The following is a 17,644-nucleotide window of genomic DNA, read 5'->3' on the forward strand; positions in this document are numbered from 1 at the left end:
CTTGTTTTTTTTTTTTTTTTTTTTGTATGAATTTTTTTCTTTACAGCTAATCAGATTAATAGTAATTACAATACCATCTCTGTTTGTTTAAAGTCTTATCTAAAGGAATGAATATTTTACTATTGAGGGCGGGGAAAGATGGAGGTTATATTAAGTATATTAACTATAAAAGAATTCAATACATTTTTCTTTTTATATATTCAATTTAAATACTTTATATAGGGTGTTATTAAAGGATATGTGACCAAGTTAAATATGATATATACAAAGTTAAATAGACAATAGCTTACTTTTAGACTTGCTTATCCAAGATTGATATGCGGTAACGAGATATTTATTAAAAAAAAAATGCGTTTGATTTGATTATCGAAAATTAGAAATTGAATATCTTATATAATTGGTAAAATATGGAGAGTAAAAGTATTTACTCTCTTATTCTATTTGTTAAAGAGAGCTAATGCAATAATTTCTCACTACTTTACCATACGTGGTGATTCAGTATTTTTTTTTTTTTTTTTTTTTTTAAAAAAAAAAAAGAGTATTTTTTGAAGAATACAGCGCAAAATACACATTTACACTATTTTGTCTTTTTTTTATTTATTTTTTTCAATATATATAATGAGTAACGATGTTTATTAACAATATATTAAAAAGAAATGTGCAACAACAAATAAGAAAAAATCAATATTCAAGAAGGTTATTTTCAAAAATAGACACTAAAGGAAATGCTATTGTGTATGACGAGACAAAAAATGCATATAATAAACAACAACAACAACAACAACGTTTAGCAGATAATAACAGATATCATCAAATCACGACGTCTACAACCATATTACTTGGTGCATTACTAGGAACCACAACTGTCTTGAGTTCTATATGGATTACAGACACACCTATGACTAGTATAGCGCTTGGGAGTGCAGCATCTCTAGTTATGTCATGGCAATTTTTTCAAAAGATGACCTACAAGTATTGGTGGGATTTTCTATCCTTCCCTTCCTCGTCATCGTCGTCAACATCATCATCATCATCATCGATTGTCGAAGCTCTATTAAGACAGATAAGTAAACACCGAGGTGAAGAACTGATCAGATCAGAATCTATCAAGAACTTGAAAGAATATTTTACGAATAAAGAAAGGAAGAAGGTCCTAGAGGGATTTGGCTTATATCATCAGCCAAATGAGCTTATATGGGAACAAGTACATAAAATGGATATCACACGATTACAGGACGATCAACATCAAATTCGTATTCATTTTTCCTTGGAGGATCCAATTTCAAATGACGGTTGTGAAGTAATAACAAAGGCTCTTGTAAATAACCAAGGAAAGATTAAAATCGAGAATATCAAACTACTTAGTTCTCCTCCAGGATGGCGTAAAAATGAAACCGTTCTAATCTCATAAGCCCTAGTATTTATTATACCTTCTTTGTCATTTAATATATAAGTAAAGTAAACCTGCAGTAAGTAGTCTTATAAAATAAAGAAGAAACTATATATAAAAACTCCTTGTCTTCAATCTTTGGTTGTCTTGTAATAGCAATCATTGTTTTGTAGAAGCCCATTTTATTTATCTTTCCTTAAGTTAACAACTTTGGAATACTATACAACAAAAGGAATCCTACTATTTCCATCTTTTTTTTTTTAAAAAAAAATAAATATTTAAAAAAAAAAAAAAAAAAAGACAAGAGCATTTATAACACAGCACTTGAAGGAAGATATTCCCGATAAATATTTGTATATAAATAGATATTACTTTTTTTTAATTATTATTATTATTATTATAAATTACATGAATATAAAAAAGGTTATATTATTTCAGAACTTGAATCCGAAAAGTTTAATGTCAATAAACAATAATAATTAAAAAAAAAAAATGAGAAGTGGGGAGGGAATAAATTATGTAAGAAAAAAAAAAGGTGAGGGCAAAGAAAACTGTCTTTGTTTAATGATAATAAATTAAATGCGAGTGAAATAAATAATTGAAATAATAAATAAATTAAAATAACCAAGGACGAAAGAAAGATTTACATTCTATTTGTTGCGGTTGTGGTTGTTGCTGTTGCTGTTGTTGTTGAAAATTATGAGAAACTGGATGGGGAATTTGGAAATTTGAAAGGGAAGGTAAATTGACATAATTACGAAGAGGACAACGAGCTGAAAAAGAGTGTTGTTGCTTTTCGTCTTCGTCAGGGGATTCCAAGTCAAATAGGAGTTGATGAGGAAGTAAACTTTCTGCATTGGAGGGTAAAAGTGAATCATCAGAGTCAAATAGTTGATTATTCATTGTTGGCATCATTCTTTTGGTAAATAGACTACCGGTATCGTTACCAAAAGTACTGTTATTAGTGTGAATGGGTAAAATGCTGTTATCAAAGAACCAATTCTGTTGAAGTACTTTTTGATTCTCGGTTGAAAAGATGGATGAACGTTGAAATTGGGGTTGTTGTTCAGGTCGAATGGATGGAAGAGTTAAACTAGCCTCTTGTTCCTTCTTCTTTTCATCTTCTTTTTCTAATTTTTTCATTTCTAAAGCATCACCAGGAAGATTGAAATGTCTAAAAGTACAACGAGATCCATAAGGACAAGATCCTGTTTGATGAAAGGTTCGACATTTTTGTGTCTTATATTTAGGATGACGGTCTACTTCACGTAAATCAGAAGGTCCATGAGCATATTGACATTTAACTCCATATCTACAATGTTGAGTTTCTTCCCAATTACGACATAACTCTGTCTTATAAAGACTCTTTTGTTTCTTTTCAGTCTCGGCAGTGGTAGTAGTAGTCGTTGTCGCTACTTCTTGAGGAGTCATAACCGGAGATTTCTTATTTATTGTTTTAGGTGATTTTTTTGATTTATCGATAAGAGAATCATTATCAGATTCTAAATCCTCTTTCTTATTAGCTAATTAAAAAAAAACTATTGTGTCAGTCAAAAGAATATGATTGGTAATCAAAGAAACAAATTTCTCTCTTTTATTTACATTTTGAATATCTTTTTAAAGAATTTCTTGGTGATGATTTACGGCCAGTACCGATAGCTGATACTCTTTGAGATAATTCATTTTCTTCATCAGAAGAAGATCTACGATAATCAGAAATACTTTTGTTTCCAGAAATATCTAAATAGCTGTCAAATAAACGTTCATCGATTTCTTCAAAACTATTATTGGTATTATGCTCGTTATTAAAATGAAATTGAAAGGCTGTATTAGAAGGAATTGACATACTATTTAAATAATATAATTAATTAGAGAAAAAAAAAAAAAAAAAAAAGAATACAATAAAATGAAAAAAAAAAAAAAAAAAAAAAATCGTCAAATTTGGGGTCCTTTTATATACAAGTTACTCAAAAATTACAACCTCAGTGTCACTCCACTTTTCATGCTGAGATTGTTTTGCCCTTCATAATAGTAGACAAATTTAAAAAAAAAAAAAGGTCTTACTTTTTTTTCTTAATTAGATTTCCGAATATCTGAGAGAGTAAATCTGGATCTATTACCGTATTTTATTATAGAAAAAGTCTCATATCGACTCTATTATGGAATGCTTTTTTGGATTCTGTTTCTCTTCGGAGTTATTTGCCCTTAATATTCATTTTGACCATTCTTTCTTCATAAATACCCTTTAATAGATCATTTATGTATATCAAGAAACACACATATATAAACAATAAATAAAAACGATATAATTCTTGTCTATGCATATTGACTCATTCAGCATGCAATATATTTGTATAAAGAATATCTATATATACATGTATAATTTTATAGTTTGATAAAACTCTCTTTCTCTCTTTCTCTTTCTTTTTCTCTTTCTCTCTCTCTCTCTTACCTTCTATAAACAAAATGTACATAAGAATGTGTATAGAAAATAAGAAAGATTCAAAAAAAAAGGCGGAGTTAAGGGAAGTCACTTTTATAATTATCAGGTTTCAATTTACAAAATGTGTCAAAACAATGAACAATGACATTTTATTATTAAACTAAACTAATTTTGGTAAACAAAACATATTTTGTTTTAATATAAATGTGAAGAGATTTTTTTTTGGGGGGAGGGAAAGGAGAAAGAGGGAGAGGAAAGAGGAGAAAGAAGCAATGAGGAGCTCTTCTCCTCCGACGTGGCATTATAAGTTTGTATTAAACAGGGGATTAAAAAAGAAAAAAAAATGGTGCCATATATAGTTCAATCGCCGAAACTGCTTCTATTCCTGAAATTGGGGATGACGTTATGTAAAAAAGAGGGTTGAATCAAACTGTGCCACATTTTATTTTCCTTATCTAATAAAAAAAAATGAAAAAAGAAAGGGGGAGGAAGAAGGGTTGAGAAGAAAAGGAGCAAGGTTTGAAGTAAAGGTAGCAGCAGGATTGTTTCTGTATTATGCCTTCGATGCACGAAGCATACGTATATATTACAGAAAGAAAAATCATCTGCTAAACAAAAGATGTCACTGAAAGAAATGGATAGATTACCTTATTCATTTATTGATAATATTCGGAATGATCAAGTTCTTTGGATTATTAAAAGGAAAAAAAAATTCCGGAGAAACGTTAAGCTCAAAAAAGAAGAAATATGATTAGATAAGCACCCTGCATTACGGACAAAAGTTCTAAAAAAGTGCATTATTTCATTTAATAATATTTCTTTATATACATGAATTTTTTGGTCTTTTTCTTTTTGAAAGTTAGAGCATTTTAGATATTATACTTGAATTCAGGCTATGCTCTCTAAAGAAAAAAAAAAAAGGGGGCTTATGGAGTTAAATCTGTATTTGACATACAAAGCTCTTTTTTGTTTTTGTTTCATTAAATAGAAACATTGTACATCTTTTTTTTTTTATTTTACATTTTTTACATGAATTGTATCAGAGCTAGAATAATACAATGCAGTAAAGATCTGATAAACAGAATAATGTAAATTATTAAACACTATGTAATCAATGTTTAAGTAATTATCCTTGGTTATTAACCTTATATTTTTAGTTTTATTCCTTTATTATTATTATTGTTATTATAAAATACATTTCCCAGAATTTTCAATATTCATGTGTAATGATGCATAATTTTCATATAAATATATTTTTACATATTACAAGTCACTCCATCTTTTTTTAAGGATGGGATGAAATAATAAGTATAATATTAATTACTAATTACTTTTGAAAAAATGAACTATATTAATTAGGAAATTTTACTACTTTTTTTTTTTCTTAGATCTCGCTTCGTCAACATTTGTATTGTTAATCGTATCTAGAACAATTCTCGTTGACTCTGATTTGTTGTATTGTTGGTTTAAAGTAGTATTGTTCAAAGAGAGTTTGCTGTTTTACGTTTTGTATAATATGATCTCGATCGACTGCTTTTGTTCTAAAGGTTTCTCTTATTGAAGGAGACTTACATATGTTTGTACAATACTAGCTTTAATCATTACTATTTTCGACCAATTTACTACTGTGGGTGATCTTCCTAATAATATTTCTTTCTTGCTGTCGTCTAAATATGTTAAAAAAAATGTGTAATCTTTAGGTAAGTTTTCTCTAATCTCTATGGTCTTTTAAATGTAGAAGTGCAGAGTAGTAATAAAATATAAAACCATCATCTTCAGTTAATACAAGCCGAGTAGATTCTATATTTGTTTCTTTCGCCTCAGGGAGAAAGTAACCTTACTGAGCTTACCTTTTGATCCTTTAACGTTATATCTATATTCTGAAACTGAAGTATGCGTATCTCTGACTTTGGTCTCCTCATTGTCGCCAGGTATAAAAGTAAAAAGTGTTTTTAATTGTAGTTTAGTTAAAGTAAGGTTTCTATAGTTAGCCCATGTAATTTTTAATAAATTAATGAGGATATTCGTATCCGAAGTAATTTAATCAGCTTGTTTTGAAATTCGTATTTCTTGATGTCTTTTTCCTTCTTGTTGAGCAATCGAGGGGAGGGGGGGGGAAACTATAGGAAGAATTGTTTTGAAAACTAAAGCAATAACTGATATAATTCCATTTAAAATGCTGTTCTGAGTAGTCCTGATGATTTATGAGAAATGTGAGAAATACGGTGTATATCGTATTCTTGTGGATCAGCTGCAGGATATGGTTGCTAATACCGTAATTTATATTTTCTCCATCAAGCATTATATGCCTTCATTTTGTTCTTACATATGACACATTCTAAGAATACTGTCTCATCTTCTTTCATAGCTTGTTCCTTCCTCCTTTATTCTTGATAATTTTCAGGTGGCCATCCTACATTGATTAATTTTGAACAGCATTTGTCTGCACCTTTCGTTTCATTAATAATAACATCAGAAACCAATGTTGTGTCGTTCAAAATGGTATTATCATGACTGTTACCTTTATTTTTCTGTCTCATTCATTGTTGTAGTACCTATGAAATACATTTCCAAGATGGGGAGCAGGTATATTCCCTTCGTCTCTTATGTCTCGCTAAATGTATCTATATCTGCTACTGTTGCTAGATCTAGTCTTAGGTTCCAAAATTGTCGTCATTAGTACGTGATGCGAAAGCATCTATTTTGAAAGGACCCTTATCTCTGTTGGATCTTGTTGAAAATAGAACTCAGTATTTTTGCTTTGTATAGTGGTCGTTGTATTGTCTGTCTGCTTATCGGATAATCAACTTGGATATTCATTTATTTTTCACTCCTGATATATACTAATATCTTACCATCAAATTATTGATTTTTATTACATAGATCTTATTGCTGTATTTTTATTTTACTTTATTGTAATCTTGCTGAAGATGTACCTTCTGACTTTGTAACAAATTTTAGAACGGTTGTGTTGTCTGTGTAAAGTTTCATGAATGAGTTTTTGTATTTATTTTTGACATAAAGTTGATGAGTAAATAAAATTACTAATAATTTTCTGATATTTATAATTTTTTTTTATTTTTTTTTTATATATTTATTATTAAGATATCAAAATAAAAATAAATAGAAAATTATAAAAAGACTACTAAAGTCAACGAGATCAGTCAATAGTTGCAAGAAAAGTCGATTTTTTTTTTATTTATAATTTTAAATGATGGGCTAATACATATATAAGTATACAGAGTTATCTGAGATCAGAGAGGAATAGAAAATGAAGTATTAATTACGGCGGAATAATTTTTAGTATTGTTGATGAAATATATAATGCCCTTAGTCAATTCATAGATCATGAAAAAGTATATAAATAAGTTGAAATCCTCCCCTTTTATATATATATATTACTTGCTCAGGTTCTTTCAATCTAAGGATAAGTAAAGGGTAATTGACTATGATTACCATATTTTGATGTTCGTCGAATTCTTATTTGATATCAGATCGAGACATACCCTTCCAAAGTTTTGCTTTAGCTATTTATTGTCTCCTTTTATGTTGATGATATTGTTCTTATTACTACTTTGTCACAGCTAGATATCTTATTAAGATAATGCAAATATCGCAATTGCCAATTAGGCCACCGTTGGCGCCTATTAAAGTGTGTTATTTTAGCTCCTACTTCAGATGACCATTCTTACTCTTTGTATGGTACTATCATCCCTCAACAAAATTCTTTTTCCTATTTGAACATCTTACCATGAGTCCTAGTGACTCACTTAATACTAAAGAACTGATGTAAAATAAATATTAGCAAAGCACTCAAAACAACGAATCAAATGGTATCATTTAGTGTTATCTCTAAAGGATTCGTTCGTCTTTCTGAAGGTTTGTATGTTCAAATTATCCGACCTCAAACTTGAATATGGTCCGGGCTATCAATTCTATCTCTGCTGCTCTTTTAAAGAAGCCTCGATCTTGTCAAAATCAATGTCTGCTTCGACGCATTTTTGGATAGTGTCCCTCGCTTTTCCAAACAGGTGATACTTTACCTAGTTCACAAATTCGCAATAAAAGAATGAGTATATCTGTTACAAGCGAAATACCTATTTTTGTTCCTTAAATCTCCTAGAGAGAACACTATTAATTCAAATTCATGCCTTTTCTTTCTTTTTTACGTACTTCAGCCAAGAACTTTTAGTGGTATAAACTATCCAAATAACCCTTATGGCAATTATGTACACTCACTACTGATGCTATTGATTATTATTTTGCCTTTCAATTTATTTTATCGAGATCTTCTAAATGAATAGTTTAATAGACGATACTATTCATCTCATTCGGGGTTTTTTTATCCGCCTGTTTTCCGATATACATTATTGTTCCTATTCTTTGGTCACCGATGACTCAGGCTGAGCGTAATTGTGCTTTACACTGATGTCTCGGTGGGTTGCCTGGTGGTATCCCCAAAACCTTTTATTATTTATCCAAATGACAAGCCTATTTGGTCTTATTATTATGATACTGCCAATTTAAATATGCTTGCACTACTAACTACAATTATCTAGCACTGTGGCTGAAACGTCACCTATTCTCTACTCAATTATTTTCCTAGTAAACATAGCACATCACTTATCGCACGAAATAGTTCTTCCACTTTTAAATGGGTTATTTGCTGACTTAAAATATGTAACATACTCTTTAAACTTGATTACCTTCACCGTGATAATATTCTTCTTGAAACTCTTCCCTTCCCCCCCTCCTCTCTTATTACTGAATTAATCAAATGGTTATGCAGTAATTCATCTAGTATCTGTAGATACCGTTCTCTATTCCTCTTTCCTTTTGCCCATCAGAAGTTTCTTTTTTTTTTCTAAAAAAAAAAAGACGCATTATAATTATTAACAGTTTCCAATAAAAGAAAATCTTTTGGAAAGTGTGTTCAAAGAACGGTAAAAATTGGAACAAGAGCTGAAAATGTCCTTGCTTATTTAAATTAATATAATAGACATATTGGATAAATCCACCGTGAAAAACTTCCATCTTATAATAGATAATGCTCCTATACACAAGCCTTGCAATAGTAAGACATGTTTCTAAGAAAAGAGAGTATATATATATATATATATATATATATATATATATACCTTTTCACATATTCAGTTTTATTCAATCCTCTTGTGTGCTTCTGATCAATGATGAGGTAAAGTGTTAAAAAAATCCCTTTTATATAGTCCATATTCTTAAATTAATAATAATGGGTTCTTATTTTAAAAGATATTCAAGGATGGATACACTATCCTGTTATATATGTATTTTTTTTTTTTTTAAAAAAAATTTTTTTTCCTAATAAGCAACTACTAATCTCAGTTGAAGACATTTCGCATAGTGCTCATAGTGCCAAATGACAATTTTTATTGATTTAGAGGAATAAGCTTATAAGTATTATACAGATTCATCGCTTGAGCATTTTCCAAACATATCAATAGAATGCTAAATAAAGTCTCTAATATGACTTGACAGGATATTATTATAGGCTTCAACTATTTTTGTTCCTTAAATCCTCCTTTTTATTAAAATAATTACGTCTTACTTTGTCTTTGACATTTGCTCAAAATTGCTCTATAAGATTGAGCTCGAGAAAGTAAGGAGGGAGGAGGAGGGAGAGAGAGAGAGAGAGGAGATAAACACATCTATAACCTTGAGCTATAATTATATTCTCAACTTCTTTAGAGGTATAAATTGGCGCATTATCCATAACAAGGATAAAATTCTTTCATTTCAAGTACTTTATCCATATAATCTAGCGTTTTCGAAATAAAGTTTAGGTAATGACCCCACTACTCTGTACCTTTAGAAGCTAGAGTTTTTGGGAGAGATTAACCTCTCTTTTATAAACTCCAGCTGTCTTCATCTTTTTTTTTTCTTTTTTTTGCTCAAGGGCTAGATCATGAGCATCTAGTTCAGAAATTTGAGCTTCCCTGTACCACATTATATTCGTTAAATTTCCTAGATGGTAAGAATCAACATCTTCCTTCCAATCCATTGCCTCATTTTCTTGTTTATTAAGAATATTGTCTTGACTATTTTTGTAAAATATATATATATATATATATATATTCATATACATACACATGTATACACATTTATATATTGAAAAGCAGCAAGATTACTCACGAAAAAAAAAAAAAAAATTGCAGATTGCGTTTTAAAAAATTTGTCATTTGGTGCTGTGAGCGCTGTAAATTCGAAAAAAAAAAGCCCTCTACTTCAATAACCTAAAAAGCAAAAGTCACTGCGTGACTGGCTACGTTGATTTTTTTCTTTTATTCTTCTTTTCTTCAACTTTTTGTGTTAAAGCGCGTTAATTGTACAATAGATAGAATATGCTTTTTGAAAAACCAAAACATCATCACCATCATCGTATAAGTGAATTTCAGGCAGTTATTCTCGGAGGTTATGGTAGTAGCAATAGGTATGCTATATATAAAATAAATACTTTAGTCCTTTTTTTGTTAATGGACAATTATATGCTGTTTCCAGACTTTATCCCATTTCAGAAGAAGATAACTTACCAAAAGCTTTGCTTCCTGTTGGAAATAAACCGGTGATCTCATATACGTTAGAATGGCTTGAAAAAGCTGGTGTGAATGGTATGATTATTTTATTTTATTTTATTTTTAGAAAAAATAAAAAATAAAGAAGAGAGGTGGGGGCTATTGGGATATATTTATTATTATAAATATTCAAGACTAAAGTAATAGAGTGCAAAAATAGACATCATCGTTGTTATTCAAGCTACGAGTAATTCACCACAAAAACTTTCAGCCTATCTCAGAACATATCCTGGTAATGTGCATTGCCAAGTTGTTAGTGTTGATGAAGATGATGAAACTGCAGATGCTTTAAGAGCCATTAAAGATAAAATTGATGTATGGATCGCAATAAATTACAACATTATCAGTATTAATTTTTTTTTATTTATGTACATGTAGAGAGATTTCATTGTTGTTCCATGTGATCTTATTACAGAACTTAATCCTAAAGAATTATTTGATGCACATAGAGTTAATGATCCTACATTCAGTGCATTATTTTATGAACCTGGCTCAACTGAAAGTGCTAGCAAAGATGAAGGTATCTTTATAAAATATAAAATTGTTTTTTTTTAAAGAAAAAGGAAACTAATTTTTTTTTTTTTTTTTTTTTTTTTTTTTTTTTTTTTTTAGATCTTTTGCCTTATGTTGGTATTGACCCTACACGTAATGCACTTGTTTATAAGGCACTCCGTTCTGAAGATGAAGATTTCTCCATGCGTTTATCTTTATTAAACAAGTAAGTTGCATTTTTTTTTTCTTTTGAATTTTTCTTGTCCGTATGAGCTTATAATTTTATTAGATTTCCAAAAGTTAGAATTCATACCAACTTGCAAGATGCTCATTTATATATTTTTAAAAAATGGGTTTTGGATATTGTTGTGGATAAAGAATACATTACAAGTATTTCTAAAGATTTGATACCTATGCTAGTGAAATGTCAATATCAGAAGAAGTTAGTTGAAAGAGAACAAATTACAAAATGTAATAGATTATTTAAGGAAAAAAAAAAGAAGGTTAAATATTAACACATGTGTATAATATTAGACTCATCCACTTATCATGATTTATTTGCAAACGCACTTTCGTTATCTACAACGCAAACAGCTGATATGGAAGAAGAAATAGTAAAGGATGATCCTATCCATTCGAGCTTTAAGAGTCCTATAAAGACCTATGTTCATATATATCGTGGAGGTTTTTGTGGTCGTGGTAACACAACAGCTAGTTATAGTGAACTGAATCGTTATGTAAGTTAAAGTAATAATAATATGATTTCATTCCTCCTTATCTATGTGTGTGTGTGTATATATATATGTAGGCAACAAAACAAGGAGCATTGATTACTCGTGTGCCCATAAGTTCAGAAGTTGCACCTAGAACTCAAGTTGGTAACGATTCAGTTATTGGAGAATACACAAAGATTGATGAAAGGTCGTCAGTCAAGAAATCGTGTGTTGGTTCACATTGTATTATTGGAAAGAATGTAAAGATTGCTAATTCAGTTATCATGGACCATGTGGTTATTGGTGATAAGTAAGTATAAGGAGGTAAAGCTTGTAACATGTGGATTAATTAAATTTGATTATTCTATAGTGTTAAGATTGATGGTTGTATTATCTGTAATAATGCGAATATCCAAGAAAAAGCCTCTTTGAAGGATTGTGATGTTGCTGGCGGTTATATTGTTGATAAAGAGAGTAAAGCGACATTATTGAATATATACTTTTTTTTTTAACTAATATCTTTCTTTATATAGGTCAATTAAAGGGAGAAAAATTAGTTGCTTTTAGAGAAGCTATTTAATGTTGTGCAATAAAGGATTTATTTTATTATCATCTATAAAGTAAGCTTAGCTTGTGCGTCTTTTGATGTAGTGAAGAATATGTAACTTTTGTGTATCCCTCACTGTTTAATGGTGTAACTCTATTTTTTTTTTTCTCAAATGACTTGTAGAACTTTATTATTCTCCCTTGTTTTTATTTGTCTGTTTATTTATTTATTTCTGCTGCTGCATAAATCCTTTTTATATTTTTCTTTTGTGTTTATATTCACAGACGATTTACTAATATCTTTTTTTTTTTTTTTTTTTTTTTATTTCGTTTTTTTTTCTTTCTTATTCATATATTATTTATATAACGAAATATGCTTACCAATAATTTAGTCTCATTAGCATCTTCATCAACAAGTAAGTTGTTACTAGAGAGAGAATACAACCTTGTTGTTTATTTAATTGATATGGTATTATTTTATTCTTTTAAAATAAAATAAAATAAAATACGTAGATGTACGACTAGAACGCTTTAGAACGGAAAATGAATTAGCACGGAATTTTTATGATGATTATGAATTTTGCCCTGTATCTCATTTAGATGAGGTAATTTTATATATAATATAAAAACCATTCCTTTGTATTTTTTTTTTTTTTTTTTGCTCATTAAGCTATAAAGGTTATCGAAGATCGAGAAAGAATTCAAAGACGAACTTCACCTCAATCATCTCCAAATTTCATGGTAATACATACTCAGTCCTCTTATTGTATTTCTCCAAAAATGCAGTATATTCAATGTCCTTCTACCAACCTGCTTTTCCCGTCGAAATCAAGTTCACCCAGTACCACTATTCCTAAAAATACTGTATCCACAACAAAAGCCATTCCTATTATAAATCCTACGAATATGGTTCCTGTTGCTATACCACCTATACAAGATAGCTATTCCCAAAAGCAGTGGAACAGTCACTTTTCTTCTAATAATTCATCCTATAGTAATATGAAGATGGATGATAGTAGTATAAACTACAATTTCAATAGCTACCATTATTATAATCACAATTTATATCTGCCACCATTAATGACTCAAGCAATCCCTATTGTTGACCCTATTACACAAAAGTCCTTTCATTATCATCAACAACGAGAACAACACACTTCTCCTGGATTTCATAATGTTTCAGTATGCTAACAACCTAATTTCTCCTCTAAAAAAATCCATTTCTGCTTTATTTTATTGTTTCTATATACTATATACAAAATGATGTCGTAATATATTGTGCTTTTTTTTTAAAAAAAAAAAAAAGGATGAGGGTTTCTTAACTATAAATACCTTCTTGTTCTCCTTTAATTTATCTGTGCTTCATTCTATTGAGTTAATTATGAATAGAATTTATTTTCAAATACATGTATGTCCTTCAAGGAACCCGTATTTAATGGATTTGCTTGTTATTCAATAAAGTGCTTTAAGAATGGATTACAAGGAATCTTTATAGATAAAAGATGATTACTTATCGATTAATTTGCTTGTACAGACTTGTATGTGTCATAATTCTCCTTAATATTTAAAATCATGCTATTCAAATATTTTTGAATTAGAGATGAGGAGAGAACTCTTTTTTTTTTTTTTTTTCCCGCTCCATCGTCGTTATAAGCTTGTCTTCAATGCAACACTATTTTGCTGAGAGTATTTTTTTTTTTTTGAAAGCCAAATATTCTTGATTCTAGTCATTGACGTCCTTTTTTATTGTTCCATGAGCCAGCACACACATACACACACACACATATATATATATACATATATATATACATATACATAATTATAGACATATTCTTGTTCTCTCTCCATTCACCTACTCACTCATCTTTTTCACTCAGAACTATTCTTGTTTATATATATGCATAATCTGTTCTCAAATACTTTCTGGCATATCTATATAATATAGTAGTAATAAAAATAGTCCATATGTTTTAGACATTTTGCTTATTATAATAAATATATTAAAGGGTATGCATTATAATCGTCTTTACGTCTAACAGCTTCAAAATACAATAAATATAAACTAAATAGGTACACATCACCTTCTTTATTTAATAGTGACCGATTATAATAGAAGTTGAGATAAAAGATGCTTGTAGCTATTATAAAGAAGAAGACATAAGAAGATTCTGAATTGTTTTATCGTTCAAGATCAAACTATCTCAAATTACTTGACGTGTTTCGGAGTTCTAGTTGATAAGCATTTAAAATTTTTATTTTATTTATTTTTCACTTGCTGTTTGGCGCTTACTGTCTAGCGCATGTTTATTCCTATTTTATCTACTAATCATAAAGTACACACTATGTTTAATTTAGTCGATATGTAGCATAAGTTGGTTTTGAAGGATTAAAGAGAACAAAGATTTTTTTTTTTTTTTTTTTTTTTTACTTTATTAAACGATTTGAATGTATGCTGTGTTCTTCTCTAAGCGCGATTTAAAATGTTTAATAAAAGTGAATTTGAAGGATTTAATTACATGTACTATGTATCTTCTAAATACATGTATCAATGTATATTTTTTTTTGGCAGTAAATTAAAAAAAAAAGTATTCTATAATCTCTTAATATTAAATCTTTTATGGATAGTTATATATTATTCAGAAGAACTGTTGTATCTTTTATAAAATGTCAGATATTGATGAGTTGAATAAATTTTCTGTTTTTTTTTTTTTTTTTTTTTTTTTTTGCAGAAATTTAATTATATAGAAACTTGAAAATCATACAGTTAAGCAAAAAAAAAAAAAAAAAAAAAAAAAAAAAAAAAAAAAAAAAAAAAATTGTATTCTTTTATCATTTCTGTATTTGGCATGCAATATCGATAATCACTTTCTCCAGACTTTTATACAATTCTAGTCTGTAAGAAGCAATTGATTATTGAGTCCCTTTCTTGGATAAATTGTCTTTTGCATATTCATGATATTCTTCCATGCATTCTTTGTTTTCTTTACATAAAGGATAATGTTATTAATGAATCTCCCTTCCCAAAAAAACAAAATAAAATAAAATAAAAACGGCTCATTTAGAATTGAAGATAATGTTACGACTTTTTAACTTTTTTTTTTTCTACTTTTTGCATATCATTCACGGTGTGTTAAAACATGAATTATACTAATACAAGCAACAGGGAAAAAAAAATTTTTTTCTTGGCATGAATATATCTAAATGTGTTAAATACGTCGTTTTTATAGCAAAAATGGTTGAGATGACAGGTTATTTTACGAATAGAATACTAAGAGGGAAAAAAAAACTTTTTTTTTTTTTTTGAATTCTAGAAGCTGGTGAATTTAATTCATTATTGAGCCTCAAATTTATGATCTAGATCTAAACGATAACAAAATTGCAGGATATATTGAGGAAAAAACAGAAAAAATGCATTGCATCTACACTAATGCTCATAGAAGACTATAAAAGCGATTTTTTTTTTTTTTTACTTTATTCTTTTTTTTTTTAAAAAAAAAACATATTCCTAGACAAAAAAAAAAGGAACAATAATATTAATATTAATTATTTCTAAAATTCTATATATTGAATAAGCTTTTTAATACGAATACTTGTATTGCCTAAAAAAAAAAATCATGAATGGATTACCTGAGAGCTTATACTCTGCTATTTGCTCCTATCATTCTGCAAAACTAATACGTCGCTGATTTATACGTTTTATTATTAACTGCTTTTAAACTTAAAAAAAAAATGGCATTCTTCTGGGGGCGCACTTGTTTTTTTTTTAATGGCATTATACAATATGTATATTATTTTCCTCAATATTGGGGTAAAAAATAAATAAATAAATAAAAAATAGAAAAAGGGGCTAGACCTATAAAAAAAAAAAAAGTTCTATTTGAAATTACAACAGTAAAAATGAGTGTCTTTAGAAGAAATCTGTTTTTTTTTTCTTTTTTTTTTTTTTCTTTTCTTGTCTTCTTTTACTCATCACTTCTCTCCTTTACTCATTTTATAACAAGTCAAAGTAAAGCAGGTTCTTAGTAGTCTAATCTAGCTATATATCTAAAATAGCAATGAATTACCTAAAAAATTATAATATTTGAAAATATTTATAAATATTTATATAAATATATTTATAGATGATACACCAAAACTACCAATCATAATCGTTTTAATTCCTTTTTGGTTATCATTTTATTTGAATTAGTTCCTCGTGCATATATTTGAATAAATATATATATGTATTTTTTTTTTTTTTTGTTGTTGTTTCTAATGGTAGTAAACAGATCAACGGAGAAAGAAAAATAAAAATAAAAATAAAAATAAAAATAAAAATAAAAATAAAATAAAAGCGTAGTTTGATTACATAAGATATGTCCATAATATATGATACATTGAATGGTAGTATAATTAACTTTTGTGGCAGTAAATCATTTTGGGTGAAACATGTTATACAAATCTGGAAAAATTAATACGATTGTACAAAAGATAAACACTTTAAACAACAAAGATTTTATGTAATGATTGCAAAAAAAAAAAAAAAATAAATAGAAATAAAATAAAATAAATCCTTTATACATGTACATATTTACATTCAATAGGTATAGCTGTTGTTGTGAATAGAACAAACTTGCTAAATTATTTGATGATGATTAAAATAACATATTATTACTTATTAATAGGTTAGAATTATCAAATTGAAATATCATCTTGTTCGTCTCTGGAGGGGCAGAGGATACGAAGTTGCTTGTTGGGATGGCTGATGTATATAAATAAGTAGTAGTAGGAGGATATATGGAATCATATGTATAAGGCTGTATTTGCTGTAAATAAATATTAGAAGTAAATGCCATATTCTCTGTTAGAATATGTGTTTGATCAGAATTATGAGTTTCAGATTCACAAAGAGGAGCGGCTATTGAGGGGCTAACGGGTGTCATCGGGGTTGACATGGTAGAACTTGTAAAGTCTGTTAAATCATAATGAGAATCTAGTATATACATATTTTGATGAAGGTCATAACTATGGCCTGAAACGCAATGATCATTATTGGTAGGAGAAGGATATATAGGGTGATTATTAACCGGACCAGGTATGTTGGAATTACTAGCTGTATCATTCACTGGGAAATAATGTGAGGCTGCGTTGGAGGATATAGGTGTATTGAATGTATTAGAAGGAATATTATGTTTTTTTTGTGTTTGAATATCACATGCTTCATTCATAATTGATAGGTTAAAACTTTTTGGGTTTAATTGATTACAAGTGTCATTTTGAAATGGCGTAAAATTATATTCTGTGTAGAGAAATTATATTTAGTAAAGCAGCATTTTTTTTTTTTTTTTGACATGTTATTTAACTTACGTTGAAATTTATTAGAATGTGTTTTAGTTTGCTCTGTATGATTAGAAGATACAGAATGAATGCTAAAGTTTTGTATTTGCATATTCTGGAAATAGATAACAGGATC

General features: G+C 28.6%; 6 protein-coding genes across 6 annotated transcripts in view; 3 read left to right on the plus strand and 3 right to left on the minus strand.

The window, feature by feature from the left end:
* Window positions 1-407: 407 nt before the first annotated feature.
* Window positions 408-1,627, plus strand: BX663DRAFT_539290 (uncharacterized protein; the record flags this gene model as incomplete). Its single annotated transcript, XM_051530712.1, has 2 exons — window positions 408-420; window positions 714-1,627. The coding sequence occupies 2 exons, from the start codon at window positions 408-410 to the stop codon at window positions 1,409-1,411; spliced, it is 711 nt and encodes a 236-aa protein (XP_051387871.1). The 3' UTR covers window positions 1,412-1,627.
* Window positions 1,628-1,798: 171 nt separating this feature from the next.
* On the minus strand, window positions 1,799-3,280 carry BX663DRAFT_492310 (uncharacterized protein). The gene is made up of 2 exons (XM_051525195.1): window positions 2,993-3,280; window positions 1,799-2,913 (listed from the first exon to the last, which is right to left on the minus strand). The coding sequence occupies exons 1-2, from the start codon at window positions 3,234-3,236 to the stop codon at window positions 2,006-2,008; spliced, it is 1,152 nt and encodes a 383-aa protein (XP_051387872.1). The 5' UTR covers window positions 3,237-3,280; the 3' UTR covers window positions 1,799-2,005.
* A 5,926-nt stretch (window positions 3,281-9,206) lies between these two features.
* On the minus strand, window positions 9,207-9,997 carry BX663DRAFT_13997 (uncharacterized protein). Its single transcript, XM_051521564.1, has one exon. It carries the CDS (start codon window positions 9,958-9,960, stop codon window positions 9,685-9,687), a length of 276 nt encoding a protein of 91 aa, XP_051387873.1. The 5' UTR covers window positions 9,961-9,997; the 3' UTR covers window positions 9,207-9,684.
* A 71-nt stretch (window positions 9,998-10,068) lies between these two features.
* On the plus strand, window positions 10,069-12,466 carry BX663DRAFT_492316 (nucleotide-diphospho-sugar transferase). Its single transcript, XM_051525196.1, has 10 exons — window positions 10,069-10,299; window positions 10,368-10,477; window positions 10,602-10,756; window positions 10,820-10,961; window positions 11,054-11,159; window positions 11,223-11,404; window positions 11,468-11,670; window positions 11,742-11,956; window positions 12,017-12,120; window positions 12,180-12,466. The coding sequence occupies exons 1-10, from the start codon at window positions 10,211-10,213 to the stop codon at window positions 12,224-12,226; spliced, it is 1,353 nt and encodes a 450-aa protein (XP_051387874.1). The 5' UTR covers window positions 10,069-10,210; the 3' UTR covers window positions 12,227-12,466.
* A 36-nt stretch (window positions 12,467-12,502) lies between these two features.
* On the plus strand, window positions 12,503-13,621 carry BX663DRAFT_492318 (uncharacterized protein). The gene is made up of 3 exons (XM_051525197.1): window positions 12,503-12,608; window positions 12,706-12,797; window positions 12,871-13,621. The coding sequence occupies exons 1-3, from the start codon at window positions 12,566-12,568 to the stop codon at window positions 13,381-13,383; spliced, it is 648 nt and encodes a 215-aa protein (XP_051387875.1). The 5' UTR covers window positions 12,503-12,565; the 3' UTR covers window positions 13,384-13,621.
* A 3,205-nt stretch (window positions 13,622-16,826) lies between these two features.
* Window positions 16,827-17,644, minus strand: part of BX663DRAFT_547545 (uncharacterized protein) — a gene marked incomplete at both ends in the record, with an annotated part of 1,702 nt that continues 884 nt past the window's right edge. Inside the window, 2 exons of the mRNA XM_051531020.1 lie at window positions 16,827-17,470; window positions 17,539-17,644. The exon at window positions 17,539-17,644 is cut by the window's right edge and continues 76 nt beyond it. Of these exons, the coding sequence (XP_051387876.1) occupies window positions 16,827-17,470; window positions 17,539-17,644 (750 nt within the window). The remainder of the gene's footprint in view (window positions 17,471-17,538) is intronic.

This window comes from Cokeromyces recurvatus (genome assembly GCF_025118155.1).
Source record: "Cokeromyces recurvatus strain NRRL 2243 chromosome Unknown BX663scaffold_1, whole genome shotgun sequence".
NCBI lineage: Eukaryota > Fungi > Mucoromycota > Mucoromycetes > Mucorales > Mucoraceae > Cokeromyces > Cokeromyces recurvatus.

Excerpts from the sequence above, each read along its gene's own strand:
- BX663DRAFT_13997 (XM_051521564.1), bottom strand. The coding sequence starts at position 9,960 with ATGTGTATGTATATGAATATATATATATATATATATATATTTTACAAA.
- BX663DRAFT_492310 (XM_051525195.1), bottom strand. The coding sequence starts at position 3,236 with ATGTCAATTCCTTCTAATACAGCCTTTCAATTTCATTTTAATAACGAG. Across the intron at positions 2,914-2,992 it reads TTTAAAAAGATATTCAAAAT|CTAATAAGAAAGAGGATTTA; the intron begins GTAAATAAAAGA and ends TTTTTTAATTAG.
- BX663DRAFT_492318 (XM_051525197.1), top strand. The coding sequence starts at position 12,566 with ATGCTTACCAATAATTTAGTCTCATTAGCATCTTCATCAACAA. Across the intron at positions 12,609-12,705 it reads ATTAGCATCTTCATCAACAA|ATGTACGACTAGAACGCTTT; the intron begins GTAAGTTGTTAC and ends TAAAATACGTAG. Across the intron at positions 12,798-12,870 it reads CTGTATCTCATTTAGATGAG|GTTATCGAAGATCGAGAAAG; the intron begins GTAATTTTATAT and ends TAAGCTATAAAG.
- BX663DRAFT_492316 (XM_051525196.1), top strand. The coding sequence starts at position 10,211 with ATGCTTTTTGAAAAACCAAAACATCATCACCATCATCGTATAAGTGAA. Across the intron at positions 10,300-10,367 it reads GGTTATGGTAGTAGCAATAG|ACTTTATCCCATTTCAGAAG; the intron begins GTATGCTATATA and ends TGCTGTTTCCAG. Across the intron at positions 11,671-11,741 it reads ATAGTGAACTGAATCGTTAT|GCAACAAAACAAGGAGCATT; the intron begins GTAAGTTAAAGT and ends ATATATATGTAG.